The sequence below is a fragment of the Oryctolagus cuniculus genome, chromosome 18, assembly GCF_964237555.1.
Source record: "Oryctolagus cuniculus chromosome 18, mOryCun1.1, whole genome shotgun sequence".
NCBI classification, from domain to species: Eukaryota; Metazoa; Chordata; class Mammalia; order Lagomorpha; family Leporidae; genus Oryctolagus; species Oryctolagus cuniculus.
Window position 1 is genome coordinate 19,250,922 of NC_091449.1, and position 21,162 is coordinate 19,272,083.

The 21,162-nt window shown below is 48.8% G+C and overlaps 2 protein-coding genes across 5 annotated transcripts in view; one reads left to right on the forward strand and one right to left on the reverse strand.

Annotated features, from left to right (window-relative positions):
* Positions 1–459: 459 nt before the first annotated feature.
* Positions 460–21,162, reverse strand: part of LOC138846491 (transmembrane protein PMIS2-like) — a 48,639-nt gene continuing 27,936 nt past the window's right edge. The window contains exons 3-6 of one of the 4 annotated variants that reach the window (XR_011384010.1): positions 12,407–17,654; positions 11,571–11,710; positions 1,058–1,265; positions 460–695 (exon numbers count right to left, since the gene is read on the reverse strand). Coding sequence is in view for 2 of the 4 variants with exons in the window: in XM_070062454.1 (XP_069918555.1) it covers positions 549–695; positions 1,058–1,207 (297 nt within the window). In the remaining 2 variants the exon portion in view is untranslated. The other 3 variants (XR_011384011.1, XM_070062454.1, XM_070062455.1) reach the window with 3 other exon arrangements.
* On the forward strand, positions 12,530–13,559 carry PMIS2 (PMIS2 transmembrane protein). The gene is made up of 2 exons (XM_008249524.4): positions 12,530–12,935; positions 13,100–13,559. Exons 1-2 carry the CDS (start codon positions 12,636–12,638, stop codon positions 13,226–13,228), a joined length of 429 nt encoding a protein of 142 aa, XP_008247746.1. The 5' UTR covers positions 12,530–12,635; the 3' UTR covers positions 13,229–13,559.

Below are 21,162 nucleotides of genomic sequence, written 5' to 3' on the forward strand. Positions count from 1 at the left end.
GGGAGACCAGGAGAAGCTCCTGGCTTCAGATGGGCCCAGCTCTGGCTGTTGTGGTCAACTGGAGAGTGAAGCAGCAGATGGAAAATAGATCTCTCTTTTCTTCTCTCTCTCTCTCTCGCTGTAGCTCTGTCTTTCAAATAAAACAAAATAAATCTTTTTTAAAAATTTATTAAAAAATTATTTGTGGATTTTTTTAAAGTTCTATAGAGGCAAATAGTGCTTCCATTTGAATTGGCACTGAACCCCCTAAGTGCATGGCGTAAGTGAAGAAGCCCCGCGGCGCCAAGCAGAGCGCCACACAGGGTCAGGTGAACGTGGGGGCACGCACACGCGCACACACACACGCGCACACGCACGCACACACATGCATGTACACGCACACATGCACCATGCGCACATGCACGCATGCGCGCACACACAAACATACACACACACGGCAGAGGAATCAGCAAGCAAAAGTCTCCTCTTAAAGTTTATTGCTCTTAAAAACGTGGATGTAGGGAAGACTTCCTCCAGCTCAGGCAGCTGCCGACGCCTCCAGGGCGAGCTCAGATGTTCTGCTTCAAGGCTCTGAGGACGAAGTAGAAAGTGACCAGAGCACAGCCTATCAGCATGCTGAAGATGCTGAAGCAGAAGGCCAGTCGCGAGTTCTTCAGCGCTCGCTCCCGATTGTCCAAGAAGTTGGCTTCCCGGGTCTGTGGGGTGGAGGCAAGCTGGTGGGAGGGCCTCCAAGGGGAGGGCGGCGAGGAGGGGGGAGTGCAAGGTCAGGAATGCTGGCTGGAGGGAGTAAGGGCAGAGTTCAGTCGCCCCCCTGCCCCGCCCCCTGGAGGAGGAGGGGCGGTGCCTGGACAGAACACTGGAGGAGGAGGAGGAGGAGGAGGAGGAGGAGGAGGAGGAGGAGGAGGAGGAGGAGGAGCTGAGAGGGAGTCCCACAGGGGCCGAGGCGGTGGAGAGGGAGGCAGGAAGTCCCTGAGGGGCAGAGGAGGTCTCTGGGCTGGAGCCGGGAGGTGGGAGCCCACTGGGGATGGAGGGCGTCGGCTCAGGCAGGTGCTCCTACCTTGAGGGAGAACACCAGGGCCAGGATCGCCAAGGGGGAGAAGAAGAAGATAGACATGATGGAGAGAAACAAATAATCCTTTGGTTTGGGACGCAAAGGCACCAGGGTGACTGGCTGCTCCGGGGTAGACAACGGGGTGGCCTGCTGCATGGGGGTGGCCTGCAAGCCTGGCTCCCTGGGGGCAGTCACAGCAGCCTTGGGCTCTGGCCTGAGGAGGAGATGCCAATTAACAGACTCTGCAGACAGGGGACAGGATAGAGCTGAGTTGCCGGGAGCCAATCGAATCACTCTCTACAGCTAGAGAGGCACTGAAAACTGACACTGCCCAAGCTAGGGGCCAGGATCCCAAGCCTGCACCCACCACGTTGTGTTCCTGTGTCATGGCCTCGCTGGACTCCGCACAGCTGCACTTCCTCCGCCGAGTCCTCCCCACCACGCTCTACACGATTCCTCTCTCTTCTACTAGCCCCTGGCAAACCTGCCCCCAGGGACTTCCCTTGCCTAGGTCTGTGCGGCAGCCTCCGCAATTTGAGTTACAAGTTCAGCCTCTCTCTTGGCCACCACTTCAATATGATTGGCTATTCCATTATAGGCGTGCCACCAGTGCTTAAATCTGATTGGTCCAGCTTACTGCGAGGGGTGTTACCCAACCACACCTCTCCCCCCCCCCCCCCCACTCCTTTAATTGATTCCCTGAGAGACGGGCCCGGGGTTAGCAGTTCCTAGCACTTTCCGTCGCAGCTGTTCCCAGTTTGAATTCTTGATTGACTCAAAGACCTTCCACGCCCAGCTGAAATAAGGTGCAAAACCTGAAAACAGCCCTTGTAATACAATAAAAGAGAAGGCGCATGTAAAACCTACCTCTTCAAGAGGCAATGGCCTCAACTGGTCTTATAGCTCAGTTTGAGGTCACATCTCCATGCAACTAACAATTCTCAAGATCTTTATTTTTTTTTAAAGATTTATTTTATTTATTTGAAAGACAGAGTTACAGAAAGAGGTAGAGACAGAGAGAGCTCTTCCATCCACTGGTTCATTCCCCAGATGGCTGCAATGGGCTGGGCTGCGCATATCCAAAGCCAGGAGCCTGGAGCTTCCTCCAGGCCTCCCACACGGTGCAGGGGCCCAAGGACTTGGGCCATCTTCTACTGCTTTCCCAGGCCATAGCAGAGAGCTGGATCGGAAGAGGAGCAGCCGGGATTAGAACCGGTGTCCACATGGGATGCCAGCAGCGCTTCAGGCCAGAGCTTTAACCTGCTGCGCCACAGCACCAGCCACACTCAATATCTTTAAATATTTCTACACCATTGAGAATGACAGACATCTACCCAATTTATTTTATTTAGATGGTTTAAATTTAACATGAAAATTAGGGCCGGCGCCGCGGCTCACTAGGATAATCCTCTGCCTTATGGCGCCGGCACACCGGGTTCTAGTCCTGGTCGGGGCGCCGGATTCTGTCTCGGTTGCCCCTCTTCCAGGCCAGCTCTCTGCTGTGGCCCGGGAGTGCAGTGGAGGATGGCCCAGGTGCTTGGGCCCTGCACCCCATGGGAGACCAGGAGAAGCACCTGGCTCCTGCCATCGGATCTGCGTGGTGCGCCGGCCGCAGTGCACTGGCCGCAGCGGCCATTGGAGGGTGAACCAACAGCAAAGGAAGACCTTTCTCTCTGTCTCTCTCTCTCTCACTGTCCACTCTGCCTGTCAAAAAATAAAAAAAGAAAAAGAAAATTAGGGGAGTGGAAATAAATAAATGAACCGATGTCATTTAATACTATAGACCCAAAATTCATAATTGGCAAGCAGGGGTTACCACTGTGCATACAGAAAAATACATGGCCAAATGGATTTAGTAAATTTATTAAGGTGCACGAATATCAAATAGTGCACTCACAAACTAGAAATCCTGTGCTATGCTAGTGAGAAATGGAAGTGCAAAAAAATCCTTTTGCCACAGAAATATTTTAAATAAGATTTAAATATCTTATTTTAAAATATTTATTACAAAAAGTATGGGATCTGAAACAAATTATATAACTTATTGAATGATCTGAAAAAAAGAAATATAAAAAAAGAGATAAAGTTACTGAGATCTAACTAAAATTCTAATGAAAGCATTTTTTGAAATAAAGAAATTGTTAAATTCACAAAAATATATATTAAAGAATGACTGCAAAATTATGAATAATGAAGAAGAGCAAGGGAATGCTTTGCTTTCCAACTTGCTTTAAATTTCAGTATAAAACTAGCGTGCTCACATACGAATAATGTGTGTACCAAAAATATTCATGCATTATAATATGCTGTCTACAAGAGACACACTTAGGATTCAGAAATAAGGGCCAGTGTTAGGGCACCTGTGGTGTTGGCACCCCATATCAGCATAAGTTCTAGTCCCGGCTGCCTCACTTCCGATCCAGCTCTCCTCTATGGCCTGGGAAAGTGGCGGAAGATGGCCCAGGTCCTTGGGCCCCTGCACCCACGTGGGAGACCTGAATGGAGCTCCAGGCTCCTGGCTTCGGTCCGGCCCAGCCCAGCCTGGCTGCTGTGGCCATTTGGGAAGTGAACTAACAATTGAAACATCTCTCTCTCTCTAACTCTGCCTGTCAGATAAGTAAAAAAAGATTCATAAATAAAAGTAGGTTGAAAATAAAAAAGACAGAAAAAGATATGCCACACGAACAGCAAGTCTAAAAGCTGGGGTGTCTATACTAATATCAGAAAAAGTAAACTTTAAGACAAAAGGTGTAACGTGAGATAATCAGCAAAATTTATAATACTAAAGGGTCACTTCATCAGAAATATATCACAATTATAAATGTATGTTTCTATCAAGAGTCCAAAAATATATTAAGCAAAAACTGACAGAATTTAAGAAAACTCAACAACAGCCAGAGACTTCCACACTCTGCTCTCAGTAATAGAACAGCTGGGGCCAGCACTGCGGTGTGGTGGGTGAAGCTAGCCTGTGATGCTAGCATCCCATACGGGTGCCGGTTTCAGTCCTGGCTTCTCCACTTCTTCTTCTTCTTCTTCTTCTTCTTCTTCTTCTTCTTCTTCTTCTTCTTCTTCTTCTTCTTCTTCTTCTTCTTCTTCTTTTTTTTGTTTGTAAGATTTATTTATTTATTTGAAAGTCAGAGTTACACAGAGAAGGAGAGGCAGAGAGAAAGAGGGAGGACTTCCATCTGCTGGTTCGCTCCCCAAATGGCTGTAATGACCAGGGCCAGGCCAAACTGAAGCCAGGAGCCAGGAGCTTCCTCTGGGTCTCCCACGTGGATGCAGGGGCCCAAGCACTTGGGCTATCTTCTGCTTTCCCAGGCCATAGCAGAGCTGGATCAGAGGTGGAGTAGCCGGGACTTGAACTGGCGTCCATATGGGATGCTGGCACTGCAGGCGGTGGCTTTACCCAATACTCCACAGCACCAGCCCCTGCTCCACTTCTGATCCAGCTCCCTGTTAATGCAGTGGAACTCCCTGGGAAAGCAGTAGAAGATGGCCCACGTCCCTGGGCCCCTGCACCCATGTGGGAGACCCAGAGGAAGCTCCTGGCTCCAGCCTTTGGCCAGGTCCAGTCCTGGCCACTGTGGCCATTTTGGGAGTGAACTAGTGGATGGAAGGTCTTGCTCTCTCGCTCTCTCTCTCTAACACTCTGTCTCTCTCTCTCTCTCTCTAACTATGACTCCCAAATAAATAAAAATAAATATTTTTTAAAAAAATAAGAACTACATTGAAAACCTATAGGGATACAGAAGACTTGAACAATACCATAGACCAATTAAAGCTAACTCATATCTATAGCATGCTCCCCACCAGTAGAATCCACATTGTTCACAAGTCCACATGGACCATTCTCCAAGACAGGCCATATGCTAGACCATAAAACAAACTGCATTCATTTTCAAAGATTTAAATAATACAAAGTATGATCTCCAAGCACAATGAAATTAAATTAGAACCTACAGCATAAGGAGATTTGAGAAGTTTACTAATATATGGAAATTTGGGGCCAGCACACTAGGCTAATCCTCCGCCTGCGGCACCAGCATCCTACATGGGCGCCAGGTTCCAGTCCTGGTTGCTCCTCTTCCAGTCCAGCTCTCTGCTGTGGCCCAGGAGGGCAGTGGAAGATGACTCAGGTGCCTGGGCCCCTGCACCCGCATGGGAAACCAGGAAGAGGCACCTGGCTCCTGGCTTCGGATCGGCACAACGGCAGCCGTTGCGGCTATTTGGGGAGTGAACCAACGGAAGGAAGTCTTTTCTCTCTGCCTCTCTCACAGTCTATAATTCTACCTGTCAAATAAATAAAAAATCTTAAAAAAAAACCAAATATATGGAAATTTAACAATATATTCCTAAGTTACCAAGAAATCACAAGGAAAATTGGAAAATTAGAGGAGATGGGTGAAAATGAAAGCATGCTATACCTAAATGCATGACACATAGCTAAAGCAGTACTTAGAGGAAAATTAATAGCCACCAGCACCTATATTAGAAAATAGAGGGGCTGGCACTGTGGCATAGCTGTTAAGCTGCCACCTGCAGTGCCAGCATCCCATGCAGGCACCAGTTCGAGTCCAGGCTGCTCCTCTTCTGATCCAGCTCTCTGCTATGGCCTGGGAAAGCAGTAGAAGATGGCCCAAGTCCTTGGGCCCTTGCACTTGTGTGTGGGAGACCTGGAAGAAGCTCCTGGCTCCTGACTTCAGATTGGCACAGCTCCAACAGTTACGGCCATTTAAGGAGTGATCCAGAGGATGGAAGATCTCTCTCTCTCTCTCTCTCTCTCTCTCTCTCTGTCTCTCCCCTCTCTCCCTCCCTGTAACTCTGCCTTTCAAAAATAAACAAATCTTTTAAAAAATAATAATAATAGAGCAACTGGGGCCGGCACCGTGGCTCACTTGGTTAATCCTCTGCCTCTGGCACTGGCATCCCATATGGGCGCCAGTTCTAGTCCCGGTTGCTCCTTTTGCAGTCCAGCTCTCTGCTGTGGCCCGGGAGGGCAGTGAAGGATGGCCCAAGTGCTTGGGCCCCTGCACCTGCATGGGAGACCAGGAAGAGGCACCTGGCTTTTGGCTTCGGATCGGCGCAGCGCCGGCCATGGTGGCCATTTGGGGAGTGAACCAATGGCAGGAAGATCTTTCTGTCTCTCTCTCTCACTGTCTATAACTTTACCTGTCAAATAAATTAAAAAAAAAAAAGATCAAGCAACTTCAGATCAAAAACCAAGTTACCACCCTGATAATACAGAAAAAGATGAGCAATTAAATCCAAAGTAAATAGATGGAATTAATAAAGATTACAGTGGAAATAAATGAAATGGAAAAGAAATGATAGAGAAAATTATGAAAGCAAAATATTGGTTCCTTGAAAAGATCCACCAAATTGATGAACTTTAAGCTAGACAAGAAGAAAGAAAGAAGACACAAAATATCCAAGTCAGTAATGAAGAGGCAGCCATTTGGTGTCACAGTGGAGACACTGTTAGCAACTCCCACATCCCATATCAAAGTGCCTGGTTTCGAATCCCAGCTCCACTTCCAGTTTCAACTTCCTGTTAATGTGCACCCGGGGAGGCAGCTGTGATGGCTCAAGTATCTGAGTCCCTGCCACCCATGTGAAGATCCAGAATGAGCTACTGGCTTCTAACTTCAGCCTGGTCCAGCCCCATTGTTGCAAACATCTGGGGAGCGATCCAGCAGATAAAAGACTGATCTCTTTCTCTCTCTCTCTCTTTTTTTTTTTTTCTGTCTCTGTCCCTTCCAAATAAAGTGAAAAAAAATCTATTAATTTTTAAAAAGGATTATCAATAATGAAAAGGGGTATACCACAGCCAAGTGGGGTTTACTCCAGAAATGCAAGATTGGTTCAACATCTGAAAATCAAGCAATGTAAACACACCATGTTAGATGCACAAGGGTCCCTCAAGGTTTACGGAAATGTGGAATTAGAAGGTAACTTTATTTTGGTGCAAAATACTTTTGGAATCTTTGTACAGTATTTTTCATAATACACATTTTTGGTGAATTTTTTGAAGACTCTTTGTGTATTCCAGTATTTACAAGGACATCCAAAGATTTATGCAGATCAATGTAATGTACAAATAAATATAAATTTGCTCACATATAGGCATATATATTTACTTTTTGCTTTGAAATAATTATCAGTAGTGAGAGGCCCCCATGTCCATCAGCCCTCCTCCCCAGAGGTCCCACCTCCGTAACTCCAGTCCGTTATCTCAGCCAGGACGCGCCCATCTGCATGACCTCATAGCTACTTTATAGCCTCTGGTTAAATTTCACTAGTTTTTACATGTACTCATTGGTTCTTCTTGAAAGATTTTAGTGCTTTCCACATCTCTTGTGTCCCCCCAAGTACTGTGAAATAAGACTTCCGTCTTAACTAGCTTGGAGAACGGTGAGTGTGAGAGATGTAAAGACTGGCTTGAATGATCTGCTGTCTCCAGAGCGAGCCTGGGAGTCCCAGCAGAAAGAATCGGGCAGTCCTCCGGTGGGTCCGGCAGCTGATTCAGCCCTGGCTGCTAAATTATGCAGAATTATGCCTTCTTCTCTGCGAATATAAGAGCACTGCAAAAAGCCAGTGGAAACTGGAATTGAAAAAAATTGGCACACACAAAAAACTGAAATCCACGCACACAATGGGTCTTTGAAAAGCTTATGGAAACCGCGTATTATGAAAAAACAGTGCATGCATTTCAAAAGTTTTTTGCCCCAAAATAAATTTCTCTTTTAACTCCAGTTTCCACAAACTATGAAATACACTCATACAATAAATAGAAATTTCCTACAAAAATTTTTTTAAAAAAAGATTAAGGCCCAGATGACTTTACTGGTGAATTCCACCAAACATTAAAAAATAAATAATATTGATTTTTTTTCCAAACTTTTCCAAAAAATAAAAGAGGAGAGGACATTCACCAAATGAGGCCAGTGACAGACCACTGCATCTCGAGAAAACTAGAGACCAATTGCTTTCATGAAGATAGATGTAAAAATCCTTAGTAAAGCATTAGCAAACCTAATACAACAACATATAAAAGGGATTGTAGGGGCCGGCGCTGTGGCCTAGCTGGTAAAGCTACTACCTGCAGAGCTGGCATCCCATATGGGCGCCAGTTCAAGTCCCAGCTGCTCCACTTCCGATCCATCTCTCTGCTGTGGCCTGGGAAAGCAGTAGAAGATGGCCCAAGTCCTTGGGTTTGTACACCAGTGTGGGAGACCCAGAAGAAGCTTCTGGATCCTGGCTTCAGATCAGCACAGCTCCAAACACCAGTGAATGGAAGACCTCTCTCTCTCTCTCTCTGCCATTCCTTCTCTCTCTGTGTAACTCTTTCAAATAAATACAAGTTTTAAAAGATGTATTTATTTGTTTATTTATTTATTTGAAAGAATTATAGAGAGAGGTAGAGAGAGAGAAAGAGAGGTCTTCCATCCACTGGTTTATTCCCCAAATGGCCACAATGGCTGGAGCTGAGCCGATCTGAAGTCAGGAACCAGGAGCTTCTTCCAGGTCTCCCATGTGGGTACAGAGGCCCAAGGACTTGGGCCATCTTCTACTGCTTTCCCAGGCCACAGTAGAGAGCTGGATCATAAGTGGAGTAGCCGGGACTAGAACTGGCACCCATATGGGATGCCAGCACTTCAGACCAGGGCTTTAACCCGCTGTGCCACAGCACCAGCCCCAATAAATAATTCTCTTTTTTTCAACTTTTATTTAATAAATATAAATTTCCAAAGTAAAACTTTATACTTATAGCGTCTTTTCCCCCCATAACCTCCCTCCCACCCACAACATCCCATCTCCCACTCCCTCTCCCATCCCATTCTTCATTAAGATTCTTTTTCAATTATCTTTATATACAGAAGATCAGCTTAGTATATACTAAGTAAAGATTTCAACAGGCTGCACTCACACAGACATAGAAAGTATAGAGTACTATTTGAGTGGTAGTTTTACCATTAATTTGCATAATACAACACATTAAAGACAGAGGTCCTACAGGGGGAGCAGGTGCACAGTGACTCCCGTTGTTGATTTAACAGTTGACACTCTTATTTATGACGTCAGTAATCACCCAGGAGGGGGAGAGGGAAAGGGAGGGGGAGAGAGAGGGAGAGAGAGGGAGAGGGGGGGGAGGGAGAGAGAGAGAGAGAGAGAGAGAGAGAGAGAGAGAGAGAGAGAGAAGCTCAGGCTAAACTTGAGCACTTGAGCTAAAAAAATAATCGCCCCTTCTCACAAGAACCATTCTTCAAGGGCATGCCGCAAAAACCTGAAGATCTACCACCTGCCCCACTCTCCAGCCGCCACAATTTGATCAAGTCTCTACCCTTAATCCATCCACAGCAGAATTTAAATATCTGCATGAGTTCTGAGAGCCAAGTCCTGCTGTACCCATAGCAGCCATTGACCCCCAAATCAATCTATAGATTCAATGCAATTCAAATCCAAATCTCAGCAGTCTGTTTTGCTAGTCATTGGCTAGTTAATTCTAACACTTCATATGGAAATGCAAAGACCTAGAAGAGCCAAAACAAAGTTCAAATTCTAACAACGATTTCAAAAAGCACTGTAGTGTAGCAGGTAAAGCCGCTGCCTATAGTGCCGGCATCCCATATGGGTGCCAGTTCGAGTCCTGGCCACCCCACTTCTGATCCAGCTCTCTGCTGTGGCCTGGGGAGCAGTGGAGGATGGCCCAAGTCCTTGGGCCCCTGCACCTATGTGGGAGACCTGAAAGAAGCCCCTGGCTCCTGGCTTTGGATCTGCACAGCTCCGACCATTGCAGCCATCTGGGGAATGAACCAGTGGATGGAAGATGATCTCTCTCTCCACCCCACCCCACCCCACCTGCCTCTGCTCTCTGTAACTCTGCCTTTCAAATAAAAGAAAAAAAAAAAAGCTTGTATATAGATATAGGGGCCAGTGCTGTGGCATAGTAGGGTATAAGCCTCTGCCTACAGCATTGGCATCCTATATGGGTGCCAGTTCGTGTCCCAGCTATTCCTCTTCCCATCCAGCTCCCTGCTTATGGCCTGGGAAAGCAGTAGAAGATGGCCCATGTGCCCCCTGCACCTCTGTGGGAGACTTGGAAGAAGCTCCTGGCTCCTGGCTTTGGACTGGCTCAGCTCTGGTCATTGCGTCTTGGGGAGTGAACAGAGGATGGAAGAACTTTCTCTCTGCCCCTCCCTTTCTGTGTCTGTGACTCTACCTCTCAAAAATAAATTCTTTTTTAAAAAGCTACAGGGGCCAGCACTATGGCACAATGGGTTAACGCCCTGGCCTGAAGCGCCAGCATCCCATATGGGTGCCAGTTCTAGTCCTGGCTGCTCCACTTCTGATCCAGCTCTCTGCTATGGCCTGGGTAGGCAGTAGAGTATGGCCCAAGTCCTTGGGCCCCTGCACCTGCTGAGAGACCGGGAGGAAGCTCTTCACTCCTGGCTTCAGACTGGCACAGCTCCAGCCATTGCATCCATCTGGGGAGTGAGCCAGCGGATGGAAGACCCCCCCCCCATACCTCAGCCTCCCCCGCTGTAACTCTGCCTTCAAATAAATAAATAAACCTAAAAAAAATAGCCCAGGGACACAAAGTCAGACAAGTAACCACCCCAAAGTCACCAGACAAGGGCCGTGCAGTCAGATCATCGTGTCCCACACTCCCACTCCAAGGTCCCCACTAGCCAGGTGACCTGCCAGTAGCACAGATGCACCGTTCATCCCACCAGCCTTGAGTTCTGGTCTCCACCACCCCAGGGCCCCAGACTTGTGTTCGGGATATTTACTTGACCCCTTGAAAGGTTCTGAACCAGTGCATTGCATTAAGAATGTCTTGATTTCTAGGCCGGTGCCGCAGCTCAGTAGGCTAATCCTCCGCCTTGCGGCGCCGGCACACCGGGTTCTAGTCCCGGTCGGGGCGCCGGATTCTGTCCCGGTTGCCCCTCTTCCAGGCCAGCTCTCTGCTGTGGCCAGGGAATGCAGTGGATGATGGCCCAAGTGCTTGGGCCCTGCACCCCATGGGAGACCAGGAGAAGCACCTGGCTCCTGCCATCGGATCAGCGCGGTGCACCGGCTGCAGCGGCCATTGGAGGGTGAACCAATGGCAAAAGGAAGACCTTTCTCTCTGTCTCTCTCTCTCACTGTCTACTCTGCCTGTCAAAAAAAAAAAAAAAAAAAAAAAAAAAGTCTTGATTTCTGCATTATGTGTGTTGCCATTGTTCTTGTTACTATTTCTAGGTCCTTGATCGTGTCTTTGACAACTCACGTTGGTGTCTACATTTGTGGACTTCAGTTTGTCACCTCTTACCCATTTTCAGCTCCCCAAAAGCTGGCTCCTTACACCCTCCACTCACCTAAAACCACCAGCTAAGGGAACCACGGCCTAAAACCTGGTGGTGCTATCTTACATCTGCTAATGATTCTTCCTGCGTCAGTAATTACTACAGTGTTTGAAAGCGTCAGCCTCCTAAAGACACATAGCAGATTCCCACAAACTTGGCCATTAACTCACAGTTTTGTATGCCACAAAGGCGTGTTCTCTGCTCAGAATCCCACGAGGCTAAAATTAGGGTGTCAGCCGGGCTGGGTTCTTATTTGGAGCCCAAGGTCCTCTTCCAAACCAACGTGGTTATGGCAGGATTCAGATCCTTGCTATCATATTATTGATTGTATTATTTGCTATTGTATTACCATGCTATTAGGAAGGTCCCTGTCTCCTTGCTGGCTCTCAGCTGGAGCCGCTCTGCTGGAGGCGGCCTGCACGCCTCACACGAGCGACCCCTCCAGCTGGAAGCCAGCCATGGAGACTCCCTTGCCTGCGATCCTCGCCCAGCTTAAGCCCTTTTGGCCAGAAAACCCCAGTGCTTTGTAAGATCTCAGCTGAGGTTATCATTCCTACTAGAAGTTTGCTTGGGGATCTTAATTACATCTGCAAAGCCCCTTTCCAGTGGCAGGCAGATTAGCATTTGATGGACCAACAGTGAGTAGGAATCTTGAGGCCATGGCCGACTTGTGCCACCTCGGTGGCAGCTCCCCATTCCATTGCCCATCTGCGTTGAGTAGTGGTATTCTACTTTGAGAAAGGCCTTCCCTGTTTTCCCCCTTTCTTTCCTTCTTTCTGTCAGTATGGACTAAATCTTTTCTTAACTTAATGCTTTATCTCATCCATTACTGGCATGATTCATTTTCCTTTCTTCTGCTAGCTCTCACTGGCCTCATCTATTTCCTCTGCCCCACAGCTCTTGGGCGGCCCTCCTGCCACTGCCCACGTTCTTGTCTACAGATTGGGGTGTCCAGGAAGGAGGAAGAGCCAAGGTTCAACACTTGCCACTTCCAGCCAATCCCTACCAGGGTGGGTGACGTCAACGTCCTGGGCAGAGGGGCCTCCGAGGCCTGGAGTAGCTGAGAACAATGGGGCCACGCCCTTTTATGAGGGCAGCCAATCAGGACTTGAGGTGCTGGTTTCTCCATTGTGAAGGATCACCCTTTGCCAGTCTAGGGCTTGGGATTCCAGGGCTGGCGTGGAGGTCTGGGGCTCTGTTTCCAACACACTCCAAGGTCTATCTTTGGAAAGGTCATGCCTCCCAAGCCATCAACAGCTGCCCCGCCAGGTGACCCAGCTGCGCCAGCTGCCCCAGCTGACCAGCCTGCGCCAGGTGCCCAACCTGCCCCAGCTGACCAGCCTGCGCCAGGTGCCCCACCTGCTCCAGGTGACCAGCCTGCGCCAGGTGCCCCACCTGCTGCAGCTGAGAAAAAACAACCTAGCCAGACAAAAGAAGAACTGGCATTTTATGCTCCAAATTACCTATGCATGTCTATCTTTGCTGTACTTCTTTTTTTCCCTTTGGGACTGGCAGCTTGCTACTTCAGCCATAAGGTAAAACAATGCCCGTTACCGCCCAGCCTGACCTCTCTTGCCCCTTGCACCCTTGCCTACCCTGGGACTTGGGGAGGGGTTTTTCCCCGGTGATTACAGTCTTCCAACCCTTTCCCAATGGTGTCTGCACTCACAACCCCACAACTGCGCTTCCATCCCTACAGACCACACAGGCCAACAGGGAGAGCAAATGGGAAGAGGCTTACTTAAACTCAGGTCGAACCGGCTGGCTGAGTGTTTTTGGCATACTCATTGGTTTAGGCATAATTTATGGATGTGTCCTATATATGTGAAGACCAGGCCTACCATCCCAGGGATCAACTCCCCCAAAGATCCACCCATCAAAACACGGACCAGACAAGTCAGCTGCACGCAAAAAACTCAACAGCTCTAAGATATTCCCTAATCAAGAAACCTACCAACCGAGGAACTTAACATCCAAGTGACCCACAGCCCAGGAACACCAGATCACCTGCCTGTACTCACTACTTCCGCTCGCTCGCCCTCCAGAGCTGTTTTCATTCACCTGAGGGATCTGTACACCATGTACTAGATCCCCTTACTTGCTTAACACTGGGCTGATCTTTCAAATGTTTATTTAAATGAATAAAACTGGAGGAAGTATTCTGGTTTCCTGTGTGTGCGCGCCTGTGTGTTCTGGATGGACACCTGTGTGTCACTGAGGCTATGTGTTTTCTAGGCCATGTGATTACAGAATATCCTAATTGTGACCCCTATAGACATGGAAATCAGGCTGAAGTGGGTTTACTTCTCACCTCTGACACTTAAAAAACTGTCCATCCTTGAACAAGATACTTCTCTAGAGCCTAAATTCTTTGTAGAGCAGGCACGATCCTTTCCAACATGGGATGACATTTAGAAATCTGAATCATTGTTCATTCTCCAAGGGTTTTCCCATTCAACATAGGATGCTATGCTTCTTATGTCTCCAAGCAGGATAAGAAAACAAAACCCTCTTCCAGTTGCTAAGATCCAAAAGCCAGGGCTGGCATTGTGGTACAGCGGGTTAAGCAACTGCCTGTGACCCTGACATCCCATACGGGGGCTGGTTTGAGTCCCAGCTGCTTGGCTTCCTATCCAGCTCCCTGCTAATGTACCTGGGAGAGCATCAGAAGATGGCCCGAGTCCTTGGACCTCTGTACCCATGTGGGAGTTCCAGGCTCCTGGCTTTGGTCTGACCCAGCCCCAGTCTTTGCAGCCATCTGGTAAGTGAACCAGCAGATGGAAGATCTGTCTCTCCCTATGTCTCAGAAACTCTGCCTTTCAAATAAACAATCTTTAATTAAAAATACTTTTAAAGAGCTGCCATATTTCCCTCTTTAAAAAAAAAACTCAAAAGCTAAAATTTTAGGGGCAGAATGGAAAGAGCTTAAGAAATGAAAAGCGGTTTGGCAGAACAGCTGATGAGAACCACCTGTTTGGCAATCACAACCAGTACATTGTCTCCTGTTCATGAAAGCGGATGTAGGGAGAGACCAGATGCCAGTATATCAGGCCCCTGCAACCTTTATCTCGGGAAGTTTGTTGTCAGCGACCCAAGGTGTTCCCTCCATTCCATAGATACAGCCTGGAGAGGACATGAGATTTCAAAGAAGATATACTATACAGTGCGGAAGTCTAGGGGGATATGGCTACGGCCAGCCAAGCAGGATTTCCCATGTCCCAGCTTTGGAGAGGGGCAAGCAGAGTCCTCAGATGCCAGGTGGCAGGGCAAGAGATAACTATCAGAGGCGGACTAGTGGTTAACACTGGAGGTGTCCAGGATGACTACAACAGGAATGCCCATTGACACCGTGAACAAAGGGGGCTGCTTTTGGTGCCCTAGCTTCTTGGCCAACCCCAAATTCAGACCCAGAAGCCCTCGAGTTAGCAAAACTAAGTTTTCCCCACTACAGAAAAATGGGGATTAAAAATTGCAATTAAGTCGGTTGCTATGAAACAGGCTATCAATTCTTCCCTCCAAAAACCTTTCCTCGCTGGGAGCACTGCGAAGTCGCGCTTGCTATGTTCCCCCATGTGGCCAAAGTGTTGTCTTTAGTCTTACGGATCGTGAGCGGAAGTGACGTCGACCACAAACCAATCTGTCCTGTAAACATCCCCCGTGGGCATTCTTCCAAACTCTTCCTCCTCTGGCCAATGCACACATGTACCCCTGGGTGATTTTAAAGGCCATGGTGTCCCCATCAGTCAGTCTGGGTTCCTCCATCAGTCTAGGAACAACCCCTCTTCCACCCAGAACATACACTGTGATGTTGACTCATGGCATGTTTGGCCCTTCTGTTTCCGCAGCCCAAGCCACCCTACCCAGTGCAGGTGTGGCACAACAGAGTTACATTTCTTGTTGGGATTACAGCTTAAATTTCATAACCAACAGAGACACTCGTCTTGCTGGGAGGGTTACAGGAAATAATAATAGAAGGAAACACCAAAGGCTCTAGCCCACCTTTGTGGCAGCTGCTACTCTGCTGTTGTCTCCAGGCTGTGTGTATCTGCACCTAGTACACCTGTTTGCAGGACAATGCTCCATGTTAGGGGGTTTCTGGGGTGTGGATGATGCCTGGTTGTGTGCTGCGTTGGTGGGTCTAGAGCAGGGTGAAGAACACCTGGCCCTTGAAATCATTTGGTTTGGCCCTGCCAAGGCAACCAGAGGTGAGACTCAAAATGTAGTAACTCTAGGAGCTTTTATCATAACAACCTAAAATTTATATTGTCACTCATAATAACACAGTACATTTTGAGAGGTAAGCAAGGAACAGCTCTTACAGGACTAACAGGACACATAAGAAAATATGGTAAGACAGACACATAACGCTTCTCACTGGCTGCCTGCGGCCCATCACCTGTTTTGTGGTGACTCAGAACACATGACGCCAGGAGTGAGTGTACACATTGCAAAGTGTTAGTGCACCATGGCGAGACTATGGCGATCCGGTGAGGATGAGATGAGACGGTGTAGGTGCCCTGGGTATATGCAGCTCTGCTCAGAACAGCCTACTGCTGTGAGCAGGTCTCGTCCAAACTTTCCACGGCAAACAGTGCCCTGTGCTCCTGACTGATGATACAAACCGGAGGCACAGTTGTGTGTCCCAACATCATCCATGCCGGCTAACAGTCACATTCCTCACCCGAGAGGAGCAGTTCCAGCCACCACAGGACGAGTTAATGAAATGTCTGGCCAAGCACAGCAGGCCAAGTTTTAAGTCGGTAATGTTGTTTGACCCACAACTGATGTTATAAATAGCCAAATGGCCCTGGGCAGAAAAGTGATTCCCCACCGCTGGTCTAGAGTTGTCAACTATCCCTGTTCGTCCCCAAACCAGTCCAAGCTGGGCCTGTCACATCTAGTTGCAAGGTCACTTTAGTCAGGACGGCCCATGTCAAGATGAATAGCCAGTTTCCCAAAAAATCACACTGTGCTCTAAGACTTGAAAAGCCAGCCAAGTCGGGGCCGGCGCTGTGGGTTAATGCCCTGGCCTGTAGCACCGGCATCCCATATGGGGGCCAGTTCAAGACCTGGCTGCTCCACTTCCAATCCAGCTCTCTGCTATGGCCTGGGAAAGCAGTAGAAGATGGCCCAGGTCCTTGGGTCCCTGCATCCACATGGGAGACCTGGAAGAAGCTCCTAGCTCCTGGCTTCGAATTGGCACAGCTCCGGCCATTGCAACCAATTGGGGAATAAACCATCGGATGGAAGACCTCTCTCTCTATGTAACTCAGACTTTCAAATAAATAAATAAATCTGTAAAAAAGAAAAAAAGAGAAGCCAGCCAAGTCTTCCCTCTTCAGCTCCCTGAATGCCCAATCTGCATGCCACTGCCAGGGATTTGTCTGCTATGTGCCACGGCGTGTATTTAAAACAGAATCAACATTGGTATCCTTGTCTCTCGAGACATCACTGACTGAATCACTGCAATGAAACCCACAGGGTGAACACTCTTGGGTTCCTTTCCATCTCCCCTCCTGCTTCCCACGGAATGGGATCAGACTTTCAAACTCGATTTTCAGGGTTTACATTCCCTCATCCTCCTTTCTTGGGCCCAGTCATTCATAAAGATCACATACCAGCTCTGAACTGATGTTTGAATCCCAGGCGAGCCCTTGTCCACCCTCCTCCTCCCTCTCTCCTTTACCTCCTGTCTCTCCTTGCACTTGCCCTCCTGTTGTTCCTCTCCTGTCTGCTCAGTTCTCTGTGTCCCCAGAGCTTCAGAAGAACTCCACCACCGCTCTACAAAATTCCCCAACAGGTCAGGTAATGTTTCACTCTCTCTTTCCCTTGGACTTCTAAGTTGGTCTATGTATTTACTTCCTAATGGGCTTGTACAATTTTACACAATCACGGTCTCATAAAGACCCGTGCAACACAGGGTAGGTGCCACTCCCTTCCCAGAGGGAACTGCTGTTGACATCTTGTGGTCTCTTACTCATCGCCTTTTCTTCGCATTTCCTGTGTATCTCTGTCTTAAACACTGATGTTGCACTTTCTGCTTCCCAAGAGGCCTTGACGATCTTTGCCCGTTAGTACTGGAGTTCTCCCAACGTCCCTTGTTCCATTTGCGAATGAATAATCCCCCTCTGTCCTTTTTTTGAGCCATAGAGTAGATCCCAGTAGACCTGCCTTTTCTCCCTCCATGATTACTCAGGCAATCCCAGCACCTGGCACTGAATCTGTGGACCCTTCATCCTGGTGGAGAAAGAAATCTGAAAGAGAAAAGGACAAAAATCCAGCTGGCACCGCAGCTCACTAGGCTAAATCCTCTACCTGCGGCACCGGCACCCCGGGTTCTAGTCCCGGTCGGGGTGCCAGATTCTGTCCCGGTTGCTCCTCTTCCAGGCCAGCTCTCTGCTGTGGCCCGGGAGTGCAGTGGAGGATGGCCCAGGTGCTTGGGCCCTGTACCCGCATGGGAGACCAGGAGAAGTACCTGGCTCCTGGCTTCGGATCAGCGCAGCGCCGGCCTTAGCGGCCATTTGGGAGGTGAACCAAAGGAAAAAGGAAGACCTTTCTCTCTCTCTCTCTCTCTCTCTCTCTCTCTCGCACTGTCTAACTCTGCCTGTAAAAAAAAAAAAAAAAAAAAAAAAAAAAGGCACGAAATCCAGACAGGATAGGCAGCTGCAAAAACAGTAGATTCTGTACCACACCATGAAGGACTCTGGTGGATTTTATTTCTAGCCCCAGAAAACTGAGCAAACTTCAAGACACTCATGGTTCACAAGGCCTGTGATAACGACCCTTGACCCCTTACATGTCTTTAAATCTGATGCCTTGTCTTATGAAGGTGTCACCCTCTAACAGCACTTAAATTGACAGCCTTATTCTCCAAAGGGTCATTTTCTTTCTCTTTTTTTAAAAAAAGATTTATTTTATTTATTTGAAAGACAGTTACAGAGAGAGGTAGAGAGAGAGAGAGAGAGGTCTTCCATCCACTGGCTCACTCCCCAGATTGCTGCAACAGCCGGTGTTAAGGTCAAAACGCATCCGTTGCCCAAGGAACGACTCCAAGAGACTTTCTCATGCAATTAGCAAAGGGTTTATTATTTTTCCAGCATGCTGGGGCTCTCTGAACATATGAGAACAGAGCAGCCCCGAGGAGTTGAGGGTCAGGGTTTTTATAGGGTTTTCGAAAATATTTTACACATCATGGTACCATTTAGCAAATCATTTCATCCCGCAGGAAATTCAAAGGACATCTCCTAGAATTGATTAGTGCATCCAGTGGCGGGAACGGACCTACTAAAGGTGGTTGGATGGCTTTGGGGTTGATGTCTTTTGAATTGACTGGCCAATGCATAGGGTCCGAGCTGCTGGGGTGTACGTGGGTGCAGAACTGTAGGGTCTCAGGTAGCTATCAATCACCTTATCTGCCCTGAGAAGACACCAGAAACTAGGCATTTCTCTGTTACCTGCTAATTGGCTGTTGCTAGGAGAGTTTATCACAGGGGGGTTTATCTTGCTGCTGCAATGCCTGAACAAGCAGAGGAAGGTCACAAAGTCTTGTGGCTCCTCTGGGAATAAAGGGGCCTTAAGCAAGGGCCCTAAGCAAACTGTCCTTAAGCAAACGGTAAGGGTCACAAGGTCTCAGGAACATAGCACCTAGGAGGCAGCAATTATCTAGCTTGGCCCCATTTACATCATTATAGCCACAAGAGTAGGGAAACGAAACTATTGTGACTTCTGTCTTATTTTCACAGCTGCACCAGGAAGGTTTAAACCTTAAGCTAACTTTTTACACCCACACATATACAATTTTCACTCTTCACCGGAACTGTGCCGATCTGAAGCCAAGAGCCAGGAGTTTCTTCCAGGTCTCCCACGTGGGTGCAGGGGCCCAAGGACTTGGGCCATCTTCTACTGCTTTCCCAGGCCATAGCAGAGAGCTGGATTGGAAGAGGAGCAGCTGGGTCTCGAACTGGCACCCATATGGGATGCTGGTGCTGCAGGCCAGGGCTTTAACCCACTGTGCCACAGCGCTGGCCCCATCATTTTCTTTCCTAGTTCAGGAAATTGTTGGTATTCTCCCTCTTTTCCCACAGGTGTGGAGGTTAAAAAGAGGAAACCCAACCCCAAGAAACACTTTCCAAGAACCCGTGAGAGGGCTCCGTTTCTGACTGAAGTGAAGAGTTTGAGTCTCATCTAAATCAGCACTACACGGGGTCTCCCTATTAAACGTTCTCACCGAAGTGCACAGAAACGCACACGTCATACGTGTACACCGATAACATCTCACTCACATAACCAGCACCCGGAACAAGGCAGAGACCACGCCCGGCACCCCTCCTCCCTTCTACCCGGGTTCTCTCTCTCTCTCTCTCTCTCTCTCTCTCTGATAGCTGCCTGGTGGTCACCCCAAGAACTGGGAGATTTGCTGCAACAAGCTGCCCAGAACACACCCCGCAGCACACGTTTCAGTGCACGCATGCGCATAACACTCCGCGAGGACTGCAGGGTGGAAGGGTTAAGAGCTCTGCGGTTTTGACGGCTAATCCCAGGGTGACTTCCGCAGAGGCGTCACGGAGACACACTTCCAACATTCCTTGAGTCATTCCTTGCATTCTCACCAGAACACAACAGCCTCAACCCTAGGGACTTTTTGTCAATTTTGATGGCAGAAAACAAAAGTTGGGAGAGAGAGAGAGAGTGTGTGTATGCTCCCATTTGGTTCACACCCCAGACGCCTGCAGTGATCTGGAGCTGGGCCAAAGCCAGAAGCCAGGAACTCAATCCAGGTTTCCTACAGGAGCAGCAGGACCCGAGACGCACATCAGCAGGAAGCCAGTGCTGGACTCAAACCCAGCAACCAGCATCGGAACCTCCCAGCCAAACTCCTGCCCTCCTGACTGATCCAATCTGCATTTCTCTTTGCGCTGTGAACCTCATCTTCTCTACGGACTGAATTGCGCTCCTCCTCTCTTAAATATATATATAGAAGCCCCAGTCCCCAGTTTGACTGTGTTTGCGGGGGGGGGGGGCTTTTATGAGGGCTGCAGGAGGTGGTAGGAGGTGGTGGGAGGGGGCCCTCATGACAGCATTAGTGCCCTTGTGAGAAAAGGCACCCAAGATTGGCCGGCGCCGTGGCTCAATAGGCTAATCCTCCACCTTGCGGCGCCGGCACACCGGGTTCTAGTCCCGGTCGGGGCGCCGGATTCTGTCCCGGTTGCCCCTCTTCCAGGCCAGCTCTCTGCTATGGCCAGGGAGTGCAGTGGAGGATGGCCCAGGTGCTTGGGCCCTGCACCCGCATGGGAGACCAGGAAAAGCACCTGGCTCCTGGCTCCTGCCATCGGATCAGCGCGGTGCGCCGGCTGCAGCGGCGGCCATTGGAGGGTGATCCAACGGCAAAGGAAGACCTTTCTCTCTCTGTCTCTCTCTCTCTCACTGTCCACTCTGCCTGTCAAAAAAAAAAAAAAAAAAAAAAAAAAAGAAAAGGCACCCAAGAGCTAGTAGGTTTCTCCCTCTCCGTCTGCCCCTGGCCCTGGCCCTGGCCCTGGCCCAGCTCCAGCCCCAGGTGAGGATCTGGGGAGAAGACCAGCAGGAAAGCCCCCACCCCACCCCTGGAACCTGGCTGGCCTCGACCCTGAGGGATTTCCAGCCTCCAGAACCGTGAGAAAAGAGACTTCTGTTGTCCCAGCAGCAGTCTATGGCATTTAGCTATGACAGCCCAAGAGACTACGTCAGGTGTCTTTTATGAATCTTACTGACCTGTGGTGTTTCTTT

What these genes read in the sequence shown, in the direction of transcription:
- PMIS2 (XM_008249524.4), top strand. Translation starts at nt 12,636, where the DNA reads ATGCCTCCCAAGCCATCAACAGCTGCCCCGCCAGGTGACCCAGCTGCG. An exon ending in CTTGCTACTTCAGCCATAAG is followed by an intron (nt 12,936 to 13,099) that starts GTAAAACAATGC and finishes CCATCCCTACAG; the next exon opens with ACCACACAGGCCAACAGGGA.